The sequence below is a fragment of the Bombus vancouverensis genome, chromosome 6 (genome assembly GCF_051014615.1).
Source record: "Bombus vancouverensis nearcticus chromosome 6, iyBomVanc1_principal, whole genome shotgun sequence".
Classification (NCBI taxonomy): Eukaryota; Metazoa; Arthropoda; class Insecta; order Hymenoptera; family Apidae; genus Bombus; species Bombus vancouverensis.
The window spans coordinates 17662492-17677769 of NC_134916.1; the positions used below are offsets into that span (position 1 = coordinate 17662492).

Here is a 15278-nt window from a genome sequence, read left to right on the forward strand (position 1 = left end):
AACATCAGCCGTGTTGCACTAGATTTTCATTTCGTCGTCTATTGACGACAGCTAGATTAAAAGGTCAAGCTACTCAACTACCTATCGTAACTACTCATTTTATTATTGAGAATATTAGCAGGAATGAGAACTTGATGCTATTATATATCGCAAGTAGCCGAGTTTTGAATGCCAGAAATACGTGAAAGAATGTAGCGTTGAGATTAGGATGTGAAAGAAGAGTACTTGGTCACCCAAGATTTTGGGTGAACGTGACTGAATGTGTCCTAGAAATATCTGCATATTTCGCTTGAAACGAGTGACAGAAAGAACGCGTGGGTGTTAGAACAATATATCCACTGTCCTGCGTTGTATCGTGTTCGTATATCTTTAAATTATAGAGTCCCGGCGAGTAACACGTTCCTTGCAGAAAAATAAGTGAAAAATGTAGAATAAAATTCTTTCATTCGATTTTCAAGAAAATCGAGTTTGAAAATTTACTAAATATACTCGAACATGAACAATTCCGGACTAGACAGTGCTAAATAATCGACAGGAGATCGTTCTATGTGTAAAAAAAAAAAAAATGAAAATGACGAATAAAATTCTTTCGCGAGACACTTTGTTTCCAAGAAAAGCAAATTTGAAAATTTATCAAACGTATGCGCTAGACCGATTCTTAATTAAGGATATTGCAGCTATATTTTCTTCAAAATGAAACCTTAAAAGGAAACATTTTACTTCATATCTTTTATTTATCTTCGCATTTAGAAAGACATCCTATTGATTGTTTTTCGTGTTCAGTCGGTAATTAGCCACGTTCAAGTATTAATTTTCAAATCTGATTTTCTCGAAAATTAAGCCGAAAATGAAAATATCTGACCCTATATTATTTTCTTATTTTTCCACAAGGAGAATTTGCGAAATAAACGTGGCGCTTGTATTTTGTTAGATCTGGCCATAAAAAATTCCAATGTTATTAAATAACGTTTTTATTACTTTACGTTTGTGAGGTAAAACTTATCTAAAATTGAACGTTGCTCCACTAATCTGGTATCCCGAGGCTGATCCGTTAATTTCGAAACGGTGAATTGGTTTGTACGCTGGGGTACCGGCTTGAAAATCGATGTAGCGCGTTTGAACCGCAGGTGTCTGCCTATTACAGACGAAAATGAACTCGCTAATGATACAATCGCATAATATCCTACAGCTAGATAAAGTTATCGGTAACGAACCCGGAAACCGATCTAGATCAATGTTTGATCTGCGAGGCAGGACAGTTTAGCGTATTCGTTCGATCTCGTCGTTGCTCGATATCCCTCCAAGAGGCGAATTTACCTGGCGCTGTTAATTTCTACGTGTTGTTTGATTGCTCTAGCTATCCTGATTGACTTATGATTTCGCAGTGCGAGTTTGCATCGCTCATTGAAGCACGAAACGTGGCGTACAAAGCATTTTCGGCGGAAGAGATTACAGCTTTTCGTTGCAGTTTCGATTGGTATTCAAAATTGGCACTAACGTGAGTTTTACTCAAACCTTCGTTTCAATTCCCGCGAATTTTTTTACAAGAAAAGTTTTTTTTCTCCTATCTTGAGAAAATTAGATCGAGTTTTATCGTTGCAGATTTTTAAGTGTTCCTGAGTAAACTTGTAAAATAAGACCTTGCACTTTATCATCTACCCTTGAGATCTGTCGAGATTCGAAAGTAACAACCCACAAGAAGAGGTCTCAGAGTGTACTTTCTGAACATTATTTTACAACTTAGCCACATTTATCCTTCCTTTTATTAAATGGTAATATTTTATATATCGAAATTTATAGGAAAAATATCGTGAATTTAGATTTCATGAACGTCATTAAACAGATTTTGTATGTGATTGGACAATAAAATAAAACGGTGATAAAATGAAACAGGTTGCTGCAACGGGATGAAACACTCACTCACCAGTGTTGTTCTTCGGATCTCCGCCTTTTACTGGCCAACCAACGGATACGCTCGCTTTGGACGAGAAACTGAAGTACGCCAGGAATTGGGATCTCGTGGTGCTTTCGTTTATTCTGAAACAAACGTAAATACTTAGCCTGCCTGGTTCACGTGTGCAAGATACAGGGAATTTTGCGCGTTGAAACAATAAAAGAAACTCGTTATAAATATCATGAACCGAGTTATTGCGTGATCTGTACTGGCCCGTGATATTTACGGCTGATTCTCATGGCATGGCACACGCTAGGGAAATTTACGTATTCTTCGTAAATGATGCAGAAGGCGACTGCCCGCGAAGGAACCGCCCAATTTTTTATCAATTCGCGTGCGCTGCTTATGAACGACCTGTACGTTTGTCTTAAAATTTGAATTTTTCTAGGAACCGAAACATAATGTATGAAATAAAAAATGAACGAGAACGAAAAATGTATGATACAAAGGAAGAAAAACATAGAGACATCTGTACAAAAGTTAACAAAAAATTCAGGTTTGATCAAATACGAATTTTTACTGTCTAGTTGATAAACCGTCTGACCAGAGACTCGGTCAAGCTCATACTACTGCAAAATCGAAGTTGGCTCTAGCTACACGATAGATTCGCTTTATCGACGAATCTCTTTAACAAGATCTACAGTTTCTGGCAGTTTTCATCGATGAAACTGTTTCGTAAATAAACCATTATTATTAAGTTATCATTTATACTAGAAGTTATCATTAAACTAGAAACAAAATTTTCAATTATTCGCAAGTAACAACATTCGTATGTAACACTTTGTACGTCAAGAAGATATCATCGAACTGGAAACGAACCTATGTTGCATTGTAACAGAAATGGATTTATTCTCCTCATGAAACGAGATCAGACGGCCCAGACGGAAACGGTGCACGTCTTGAAGACGAAAACGTGCCTCGAAACTAACGGAGTGTATCGCCGTGTTATTACGCAGAAACAGGCAGTGGCACGATGAAAAATACGATCGAACTGTTTCAACGTTCCTCGAAAACTTTTTGACGAAGCATGTTCGCGCGACGATCGAGAATGACGGCGGGAACATGGTCGAACATGTATCTCGCAATCGAAGGAATCGTGTTTTCGGAAAAAGATCGACGAGGTCAAGCCGACGAAGTTTCTTCGAGATTAGTCCAGCATCGATCCGAGATCGGACTGGTCGTTTGCCGTGTTGGAGAGCTGTTTAGAAAGCAAGCACGTCCGAGTCCTTCGTCGAATGGACGAGAATCGATATCTGAACCTCTTTTCGAGAAAGAAGAACTTCTTCCATCAACAGGACCTATGTTCCACATAAAAACTTATCGCTCGTAGAGTGTCTTCGCGCTCCTGACGTTCTTCGCTCTTTTTCTTCTAATTAAAACGATATGTCATTTGTGTCTTTTCTTCTGAGCGCGTCCGAATAGTTTGGAATAGTAGACGAGGTTGTTTTTAACATTTTATTCTATGTTTATTGGAAATTCAAGCATTATATTTATTACATGTTGTTAGAAATGGAAGATATAGTTAGCGAAATACACGTAACTTTCATTTAAATCAAAGTAATTTTTTATAGAGATTGAGCTAAGTTTGATAAAAGAATCGCGCAGTTCTGCTTGAAGCGAGAATTTGTTCATTTAAAACGTATGAAGTTTCATAATTATTCTACTTGCCCATAATGAATTTTTCAATTTTCGTCACATTTCCATGGGTCGTTATAAGAGAGGATAGAAATATCAGTGTGAAAACGAATGGATTTCATATTATACGGAAATTGTAATAATATCCCTACAGAAAATTGTACTCTGTCATTAGCGAATACGTATTATTTTAATGAGCCTTTTAAAATAAAATAATACTATCTCCAAAATATATATCGTACATATTATACGTGTAGAAATTTTGAAACGATACAACTGTATGTAAATATAACATATTCGTAACAGAGTATGATAAACTTGAAATTCACGTTTATCAGCAATTTAATGGGTATGAAACCATGTAGAGTGCAGTACGAAACGTTAAAACGGAGGAGAACAAGATATTGGCAACAGAAGGTTTCCAGGAGAAGATATCGACGACACTGAAACGCGAGGCACGACTCTGATGACTCCTGTGCCTTGAGACTCGACACCGACGACTCTAGGGATTTAGCGCCAGAAACTGGTTATCTCGGAGCGTGAAATGCGATAGGAACTATCCTCGGGTCGGTGAAACCGAAGTTGGGCTTACTCTTGGACTGTTGGATCGACTACTGATAACACGCGTAGTCATTGAGTTTGACGATAATAACTCTTCAAATTACGTGTGCCGTTAATGACGATACCAGAGGCGCCAATCGTCCACGATTGCTGATTATACTCTAATGACGATTTCCATCTTGGTTCCACCTATATCGATGACTCGTAACCTACTTCGGTTGACATTGATGATGTGGTCCTTAGAAGCGCAAAGTATTTATGAAACGTATGCCTTGAAGAAGTATTTCTAAAAATTGTTATTGTGTTGCAAGAGATGTTGAATTTCTTTATTCTACGTATTTATGTGAAGAATACAAAATGTTTATTAAAATAGAAATATCCGTAGATAGTGTTAAGACGATAAGAGAAACCTGGATATAAAACGAAACTGTATATGAAGTTATTTGTGAGACTGTATTTGAAACTGTAAAACTATGCTGGAATGTGGGGTAAAACGGTGATTTTCATACTGAAGCGGTTACTGCGTTTCTCCGGATTCTCCGGGCAGCAAGCGGTGCAATAAAAGTGCAGGTCACCGTGAGAGAAGTTTCTGCACCTGCGCATCAAAGTACGTGGGTGTACATAATATCGGTGAGATTACAACAAAAAGACTGTTCGTGAATTGAGAAAGATCTTCTGATAAGAAGACTATTCAAAATAATGCAACACGTGTCTCCGAATTTGCAGATAGAAAGAACGTTTCCTTTAAAAGGCCTTTTAATAATATTTAACGCGTAACTATACCGTATTTTCATTCTCTTTTATTGAATTTTCTCTACAAAAGATTTGATCAATTTTTAATGTCGTTTTCAGGAACTCTAGTTAATAAATCAAAGTAGATCTTCTGATAAAGAATTTGTTAACAACAATGGAGCACTCAGCGCAGAATCTCAGAACCAAACAATCCAGAATATTCATATCCAGAATATTTTAACGTCCAATACATATCCATATTTCGTTTAAATCTTTTCCCTTAATTTTATCCGGCAAAAGATTGCACCGATCCTTTCGTATAAACTCGAGGCTCGCTACAAATTGTATTCGTTTAAGTTTCTCGTTAGCCGTGACCTCGCTGAAACCTACAGCCAATTTAGCAATAAGGAATCGACCATGGGAACAAAGTTGCAGAGGGTACGATTCGGAACGCAACCAGGTAGAGACGAGACAACGAGCGTTACCGAGATTCCGTGGACGGGTTTCGGGCGTACCGTCTTCGGTGCTTCTCTAATTGAATTACTTAGTTAGGTCAGGTTAGCTCTACTTGGGTTAGCGTCACAGCAGCCGGGACCAGAGGTTACTCAAGGCACTCGTAACTTCTAATTCTATTTGCTTACAATAAATCCTCCTTCATTTGGCTCTTCGTCAACCGTGCGATTTGATTACCTGCCAATACGATTGCACCTCTTCCTCAACGATGGTCGTCTCGAAAGTTATCACGTTTCTTAAACGGATCTACTTTGGTTATGCTCGTGGCAAGCTACGTTTGATTTATGGAATACTTCGATCGGGAACAATATGTCGTTTCTAGACGTTGTACGAAACGCTGCACGGATCGACAGATACCTTCTTTATGATTTACGAGCATTTCGTTGAAAACTCGTTCAACTTCTACATCGGCAGCCTTCTCTCGTTTTCCCCTTCTCTCGTTTCGACCTTTTCTTCTCTTCTACAGACCTTGAAACTTTCCATCGATCCATCTATCGGAATCGGAAAACCGACGCTATTTATGATGGAAGCCCTCGTTTCACGACCTCCGTAGGCCACAAAAGATTTCGACAAGAGAAAGAAAGAGATGGCGAAAAGAGTGGAATCGATCGACACGTGCGCACGAAAATCTGTCGAAGCTGTCGCGGCAATAGGAAGCTGAAGTCTCTCTTGTTAACATCAAAAGGGCTGACAAAGGGGCGGGCTCGGCCTCTCAACTTCGCGCTTCTAGACGGTGAATAACCTTTTCTTCGACCAGCAGGAGGGAGGAAACGACGCTACGTCAAACGATTCTTCCCTCTTTTTCGTTCTGTTATTCTTTTTCAAACTCGCAACGCGAGACTAATCCTTCAGTTGGCGTTTTAGAAATTGCCATTTGTGCGACTGAAATTACAGACAAATTAAATCGCTATCGAGATTGTATTATTGTTAAGATTGCTTCGTTATTATCAGAAATGTAGCTTTCATTATTTTCTTTAACATGTTACGACTCAAAATCTGTTTGCAATTCAATATTTCCGCAATACGATAATTTACAGATCCTTGACGACGAATCGATTCGCGTGCTATGTCTGAGAGAAAATTAAGAACAGCTTGACCCACGGGGTAAAGGTCTACGGACGTTCGTTACTGTAATGAACTTCTTCCCACGGACGAAAGTATTGGAATTCCAATCACGTTTGTACCTCTCCGAAAATCAGCTTCTCGTGAAACATACCTTCTTACTCTTCGCGCCGGTCTCTACCTTTTCGTTTACGATTAAAGAGCCTCTTATCAGAATCACGTACCTGCATGCAGAGTTAACTTAGGAATGATGTTTATATTTTTCAGATAAGAGAGGTCTATCGAGGCACGATCTCGTGGATGAATTCGAGGTGAAATTTCAGACTGAATATTTATATGATTAATTTAAGCTGGATATAATGGTAAAATTTAACTGTTTCGAATGTGGAAGAGTTAAATATACACAAATTTCGTCGTATCATAGAAATCATCAAAACTTTGACGGCTGCCGTCACGTTTACGTGATGTCTGACCATGGCTGTCCTTGAAAATATGGTGGCCAACCATTTTTCAGTAGACACGCGTATGGAGTCGAAGACATTTTCCCCGAGGAGGAAGGAGCTAGTTAAACTCAGGTTACCAGTCATATCCGACATAATTATTTCAGTACCGTTTTTAAATTTCTTATTTGTATGCAAGTCATTTTATATTTTATCATTATTATCTCTATCGTATATATTATACTGTTTTGTTAATTACATGTTAATGAGTCATTGCGTTTCCTGCATTACCATTATCCTTTATTAAAATTATTGGATTTAACACAATGGTGTCATTACTTCAGAAATGATATCGCAATACAACGATGTAGAAGGATATCGAGGATACAGAACATAAAAGTAAAATACGATGTAAAATCATCAAAGTTCCGATAATATCTCACATTCAGCGTATCCTAATTAACAAGAATAAATATACGAATAATTAAGTAAACTTTCAGCCTTAATACAACAGAAGAAATCATCCTTTAAATTATTATTCCCACATGCAATATTTCTTCTTTTCCTGGATTCTTTTCCTATTTCCTGGAAACTGAATTGACCTAAACAGCTAGTTCTTTTCCTTCGATGAAAACGAACAGAGAAGATGGTCAGAACTTCGTTAGAGGGTGACTTTCTATGCAAATCGTTCGAGATACAGGTGAACGCGAAAGGGAAGGGGTGGTGTGGGCGAGACCGGAAGAAAAAGTTGACTGTTTGCGGGCGAGAGAGCGTTATCTCGGCTATATTCGAATCTCTTAATTGCGTTATTTGCATGGAGACGAGGCCTGCACGCGAATCGAGTCCCAGTGAATATCAACGAGCGGATTTCTTGCAAAATTTCGCGCAGATTAAACGGACGACGATGGCAAAAAAGGATCGGGGGACAAGCGGCGTTAAGCTGCCTCACGGTAAACCTCCCACCTCTATCTGTTTCTTTCCGTGGCGAACATGCATTATTTATGCGGCGAGCTTAGAGAAAGCGAGCTTTATAAATTTCGGAGGGAATCCCCGTTAATGTCGAAAGCCTGCTCGATACGCAGAGTATTTCATCGTCATTCCTGGCTCTTCCCAGCCAAATGCATTGACAATTTAATTGAGAAATTCGCTGGTATAATGAATTTCGTGCGACCTTCTCGCGGAATATAAAAGAATAATATAAATGGAAGATTTAGGTCTTTTTTTAAAATATTGTTATTTTATCTGCAAAACGTCGAGTAAATGTAATATTAGAGATTGAAATGGATAAAAATAAATAAATCAATGTTAGACATGGAATAATTGAGAGAAAATATCTTTGTTTTATTAAACGGATGGATTGATATGGAACTGGGTTACAATGGACATTTAAAATTGATATATTAATTTGATTAGTTTTCATTTAAATGCCAGCATGGTTCAACGAGCATGTTGAATCCGAATATTGTTAACCTTCGATTAAACACTAGATTTCCTTGCAATCCGTCAAATTATTAAAACGTCAAATTATTAAACAATTCATATAACAATAACTCTGATGGTTTGAGTAGAAATTGACACGATCCATAACCGAAAGAAAAAGCATTGAAAGCATTTTAATTTATAGTACATCCATTTCGAGAATAATCGAGAATAATTGAGAATACTAGTGCGTGTATTTAATTGAAAATCCTCTGGGGCTTTTTCATGTTCCCGTATCAACGAGGATTCTATTCGTTTCTTGAGAAAACAGAAAACAGTGTTCATGGTGTTTCCCCTGCAGGAAAAGGGATCAGTTCGGTACGTTAAGATTTCGACAAATCTGAGAGCACGCGGCCAGAAACAAGAATATCGAGCTCAGACGTGCATAAAGGGCGCGTTCAGGGGTGAAATCTGTTTCCTTTTGGGATACACCATTTTCTGGGATTACAAAATACTTCGACAGCCGACTGCCACGGGGAAAAAGTAAAAGCCTGTGATCGAAAGGTAGTTCGGATGTAAGGGAAATAAAGGGCGCGATGGCGCGCGATGGTGCGCGATGGTGCGCGAAGAAAGCGCCACGGGAAAGTTCCACGACGTTGGCGGTACATCGACGAAGAGGGGTTGAACGTGGAAACAGGGATGGCAAGAGGGATAAAGCGGAGGAAGAAGCTCTGTCAATTTCTTCGCCCGTTCTCCAAATGTTTCGTCCTACCTCCACCGAGGCGTGAATCCATATTTCCTGCACGAATATATCGTAGATACGTAAGTAAACAAATCTTTCGCGAGGCATTACGATCGCTGCCGAAGCAATACGTCCCATGGAAATTGCATTTTTATTGACATCTCCTAGAGCGTAGGAATGACAGAAAAAAACATATATAGTTATATTATATCGCAGAAGTCATCGGAGTCACGCGTTTGTTGAGTCGAGTGCATTCAGCTTGATCGCGAATACAGTCATTGCCCTCCACGTTCTGATTTTTTCAGAAATTTGATCGTCCCTGTTCGATAGAATTTCTTCTTTTTTTTTTTTTAAGAGCTTTTTATTAAAGCATTTCGATGCAGAAAATTACAAAAGTGAAATCATGCGGAGAGCTAGAGGAGTCGGCAATCGTGCAGAACAACGGCATACGATGGTGAAAAAAAGCGAACGTGTAGTGAGAATCGAAGGGAAGAAATTGAGAGAAGGGGTTAAAATATGTACGTCTTCGTTCGCCGACCGTAAATCCGTATCTCGGGAATCTTCAACGTGCATACATAACGCTTCACAGCCAATAAACCGGAAGCGGTAGCTGCAAGGAGATTTGTAGGATTCTCCAGAAATAAAGTTTTTCGACGAACTCGCGTACATGTAGATAAATCGCGTGTTGCCTTCTGTATTGAACAGAAGTGGGCCTGCGCTTTTTATTTTAGTATCTGCGGTTAAGTTTTTCATAAAAGAGTAGCGCGTGATTTTGTATTGGATTCTATGGTGCAAACTTAACGTTCTTATAATATAACATTATCACATGCATAAAATTTAGAATTATATTCTTTACACCTTTTTATATCTACCGAATTCCAATTTTCATTACTATTTGTAAGTGTTTCATATCGCGTGAACATTTGTAGCAACGATATAAATACATAACATAAATTTTATTAAAATGTACGAATTATTGGCAAAGTAATGGTTAAGCGCGATATTTATCATTACTAATAATATATTGAAATTAAATTCACATTCGTTAATCTTACCAATGATTTTAAACATTGCCTACTGCTCAAATGAATCACGCGTAAGCGTTCTAGATAATCAAAATTTCTAATGTCTCCCCTGAAGAGCGGGAAGACTCGATATCAGAAAAAAGGTAATGTCCCCGTAAAATTTATATCATTGGCGGATCACAGGTTGGACAGACAGGTTCCTAATCTCGGCTAGGTCAAAGTCTCCGAGAACGACTGCGGATTTAAAGACGTTCCCGACTACGGAATCCGATTTGTAATGACAAGGGATCGCGACGTTAAATTGAAGAACGAGGACCGGGAGACACGACGGATTCGACGGTTGGGTCGTGTCGAACATGGAAAATAACTTGTCCGACCCTGACGAGGACTTCACGCGGATATGGGTGGGACAGCTATTATTTGTCGTATCGATGGAAGAAATCTTCGATGGAGGAGAAGCATTCGCTGTGTGTTCGGATCCTAGTAGCTCCGATCCCGAGATCTTCAACAACTCGAACGTCGAATGAACATTCGAATCTTCGTCGGACTGATTTCATGTCCGTAGAAGCGGTTGGTCGATTATTTACCGAGAAACAAAGAGACCGAACCGATTGACGACTGCTGAAACTTTTTGCTCGCGACAGAGTCACACAGGAAATTCGTAATTTCGAGGACCATGTGCAAGCGAATAAAGGCAATGATCGTGATTGAAGAAGAGGATAAAATGGTGCCTTCGAGCGCTTGTATTTCGTACAACTTGACAAAAGTTTGGTTATGATGGATCGTGCGAAAGAATAACACACGATGACTTGGTTTCTACATGATATCGACTTTCTATTAATATTATAAAATATTATAAAAAGAATTATTTCGCTAGTCCGATAAATCTAATTTCTATAAATATTATACTAGAGGCGCGAAAATCAATATTTTCATTTAACGCGAACGACAGAAGGAACCGCACGGGCTGGTCGAGGGGTGGGACTGGAGAGAGAGAGAGAGAGAGAGAGAGAGAGAGCGAAAAAAAGAAACATTTTCCTCGAGCGTTCCATTTCCATCGAGTGAACTTTTTCCCGTGGTGTCATTCGATTTTGATCGATCGTGGTCCCTTCTCGCTCGCGTCGTTTTTCCGTTCCTCCGATGGAAAATACGTTTCCGTTGACCCAGATCCGGCTGGGAAGAACAAAACGATGCGGGAAATGGAAAAACGCTGCGCGTCCACCCACCCGCGAACATCAATCAACGAAGAATAATTATTACGGGAAATGCGCGGCAACAACGAGTCTATTGGAGAAATTCCAGCTAAATACGTACAGTGAAAGACGAAAATCGATTGCAAGCGCGACGAGAAAGGGGCTCGTTTGGAAAGTGTACGAAGCCTCTAATGAAACACGCGTTACCTCGCGATATACACGAAAATACGTGGGGTGGAGGAGGGGGTGGCTGTAGAAGGAAACATAGTTATCGTTGAAACAACATCGTCGTCGAATGTTTTACGAAACTGTGACCTCGACGTCGTCGTTTTCGTCGGTTTCATCGTGGCTGCTGTTTATTGTTCGACGGGAATCGACTCGATAAGTGGGCCACCCCCGACAACGAAAGCGCGAAACCGTTGACAGGGTGTCGATAACCCTCGAACCGGAGGAAATGGAAAGAGGAGGTGAATCAGGGCCGCGGCAATCGAACTCGTAGAATGCCGATAATATCTCTCCTTTGCGGGAATCGTGGTGCAGAGGGGCTGGGCCAACCAGCAGACAACCAAGTTCGAACTATTGCTGGATCTTCGCCGTCATAAACAGTCCACGTACACCAGACGGCCGTCTTGTCCTTTCGATTCTCAAAACCGTCACGCGAGAAGCTGATATTAAAACTCTGACCGAGTAGTCGGTGCTCCGCCCGGAATTTCGTGAAACGAGAGGATTTTAATCGACGAAACTCGGCGGTTCCTCTCGAGTCCAACCTTTACCACCGAAAGGGGGAAGGGTTCTGTCGGAGTAAGAAGTTTTTCGACTTTGCAGGGAATTCATTAAGCGCCATCGTCGTCATGCACAACCACAGAAATGGATTATGTCGCTTCATCGATACTGGGGATCTCGTCGAAGAATTTCTGGAGCGGAGGAAGTTTCGTGGAAAGGGTCGGAGATTGTCACGGTGGACTGAAAATTGTTGGGCGTTGGTTCGGATTCTTAGAATTCCATTTTAGACAGAACTATGAAAAATATATCATATCTGGCAATATATATTTTGATAAGAAAAATAAGAAACACATGAAAAAAGATATATTATGCGTTGATCCCCGTTCAGTGTGAAACTTGTCTGACTCGAAGGTTGAATCTACTTAAAGGTCAATAACCAAGAACAATATAACTTCCTATCATTTTCTGACAGCCATTGAACACTTCTATTTACGAAACAACGCAGACAAACCCAAAACTTTTCTCAGATATAGACTAGTTCATCTCGTCCACTTCATCTCGTTTCATCGCATCGTTAAGACATCGATCCCCTTCGAACGCAACGGCTTCATTCGCCGGGAAACGGGGCAACTTTGAGGTGTTTCCAATTTACGTCGGACGCGAAACTTTGATGAAGTTTCGGCCACTGATTCAAGCCCCATAACCGATGGACCAGATGGCTACATGTCGAATCAATTTCGACCGATCGCATGTTTGACGCAATTTGCGGGCGCACCTTCGCCGCTCAATGCGATTAATCATCCCCTACGAGTGATAATCGGTTGTGCACAATACCGTATTTTGGCAACCGCCTCCCTTCGTTCTTTCGATACGGTAAACCGATACAAACGATTTCTTTATTCCCATCCGTGAATTCACTACGCAGACAATATACGATGTTCCATCGGTGTACCGGGATCGTTTGAACGATCGAGTTTCATAATGGAGTTGGATAATGATGCGAATTATTGTGTAGAATAGACGTATGGAGATGTGTGGTATTTATCCAAGTAGTGATTCATAGTGAACCGCGTTTGAAGCGATTAAACAATTTCCAGCTTACGAGGAAAAATGTTGTTCTATTTTTTGAATATTCTCTTTGAACAATTAATTTCTTGAAATAACGTACATACAAAAATCTTACAGAACATTATATCCACGATAAAATGATCAAGACTTTGCTTTTTCAGGTGTTTACGAATCTCAGAAACTTAAACACCACTTGTTTATAAGTTCTTTGTTTCTTCCCGTAAAATAAATACAGTTCTCTGTAATGAAAGAAGTAAAGGAACTGTTTAACATTACTTTATACAATCTCTTTGTGCTCCCTTACCAAAAGTACACTTCTAAATCCAATCTAATAGCGGTATTTACTTTCAAACTCCGCTATAACGTTCTTAAAACAAGAACCATTCTCGGTTAATAACGATTCGATCAACATCTTCGAGTACACTACCTGCCCTCTAAAAAAGAGCAAACAAAAAAAAAGAAAAAAGGAAAGTGAAAGAAGTAGAAAAGAAGGAAATCCTCGATAGTCCCGACAGAAAATTATTCCCAGCTAAGTTTCGTGATGTTCGCCTCACGAAATTCTCAAGAGCGACGCAACGTCCGCGTTGCATTAAAATGCATCCACGAATTATAAGCGTTCCGGGAGAGGAGCCACGATGGAAAATCCTGAAAATTAAGTAGCCCCGGAGCGGTACGTGTTCTTCCTTTCAAGAACGGCTTTTGATGCTCGACTCTCGAGGCTCGGCCCTGCTGACGGTTCAAGCGAAATTACCTTGGCGGTCGTCGTAAACAGGATACTTGAGAGGGTGCCGGATTATAATCCCAAAGGGGCCTCACTTTCGTGCGCGCCCACTCCCGCGGACCTTCCGCTTCAAGTTAAATGCGATTTGCCCGTTGCCCATCCCCGACGTGGATACGAAACGCATAAAAGTTCACGTGTTCTTCCTCGACGTACCTCGACCGCGTCGTTGGAAACGTGAGATTGCCAGGGCATCGCATCGCCCTGGAAATGTAGCACATACAATGTTCGAGCATACGGCCTGAGCTCCAGATTAAAAGGAGCACGAGCTCGTCGTGTGAAAGTAACTTCGCTGGCACGACAAATAACGTTTCGTACGGTTACCGTGTCACGGAGGAATGTTTTGTCCTTAGAGGATTAGAGTCCGACGTTGTATCCTCTTTTGTGTGTCAATGGCGAGAATATTAAATTTTGAAATATTATACGGTTACTGGAGAACTTTACTTTCGTAGTATTCAATTTCATCCGTTGTAATTGGAACTTTGTTTATTTACAGGAAACAGAAATTACAATTAGAGATAAAGTAAAATGGCTTCATTTGAATATTTGGAATTATTAATTGTTACGATGAGATTAATTGGCGACGATATAAGGATATAACGTGCAGTGTTGTAATTAAAGGAAATACAAGAGAAAAGAAGATCTGATACAATGTAATGATACGATGATGTGTAAATGAAATGAAATTTCAAGAATTTATAGATTATGTAATTACCAAGTTTCGTAACGTTGTAAAGAATTAATTCCGTAGCTTTAATATTGAAAATCTTAAGTCTCGCAAATACTTGTCATGCAATATACATAAAAGTTTCTTAACTCTGTGTTTAATATCTAAATACTTCCACTTATTAAACCAGTAACTTTCAGTAACAGCTGATTCCAGGCTTGAACCAACCCTGGAATACCATCAACAATGCAAACGATCGAACCATTTACAACTCGATGAAGCTTCAAACGCACCCTTTCCAGTTATCGATGACTAATGTCCCGTTATTGTTTGTTCCTCCTGTGTTTTCAATATCTATGACGAGTCCTGGATCCCTCTGCAGAAAGGGACGAAAGTCGACGATGTAATATAGCGCTGTTTCCGCGAGCGCCGAGGGCAATCTTGAAATAATAGACGATGTCCCGATTCTTTCGTTGCTCCATCATTCACGGGAAACGTTCACGATACCCTGGTACCGGAAACGTCACTGCGATCTGTCCCGATTACAGCGAGGAAATGGGATCTCGCTACTCTTATCAGGCATCGATAAGCTCGTCGAAATATTTCAGCCTGATAAAATCGTTCAGAGAAATTTCCTCAAACGACGGAAAACCTGCTTCAAGAACGATAACTCACACAGGTCGTTTCAGTTCTTGTCTCGGCTACACCTTGTTAAAATATTCCATAGATAAAACAGGAAAGATAATTTATGTAGACGCGTGTCGTT

The 15278-nt window shown here is 39.9% G+C and overlaps 1 protein-coding gene across 3 annotated transcripts in view; it reads right to left on the reverse strand.

The window, feature by feature from the left end:
- Positions 1–15278, reverse strand: part of LOC117159777 (uncharacterized) — a 271261-nt gene that overhangs the window by 102303 nt on the left and 153680 nt on the right. For all 3 annotated transcript variants that reach the window (XM_076619339.1, XM_033339921.2, XM_033339920.2), the window contains exon 6: positions 1925–2037. In XM_076619339.1, the coding sequence (XP_076475454.1) occupies positions 1925–2037 (113 nt within the window). The remainder of the gene's footprint in view (positions 1–1924; positions 2038–15278) is intronic.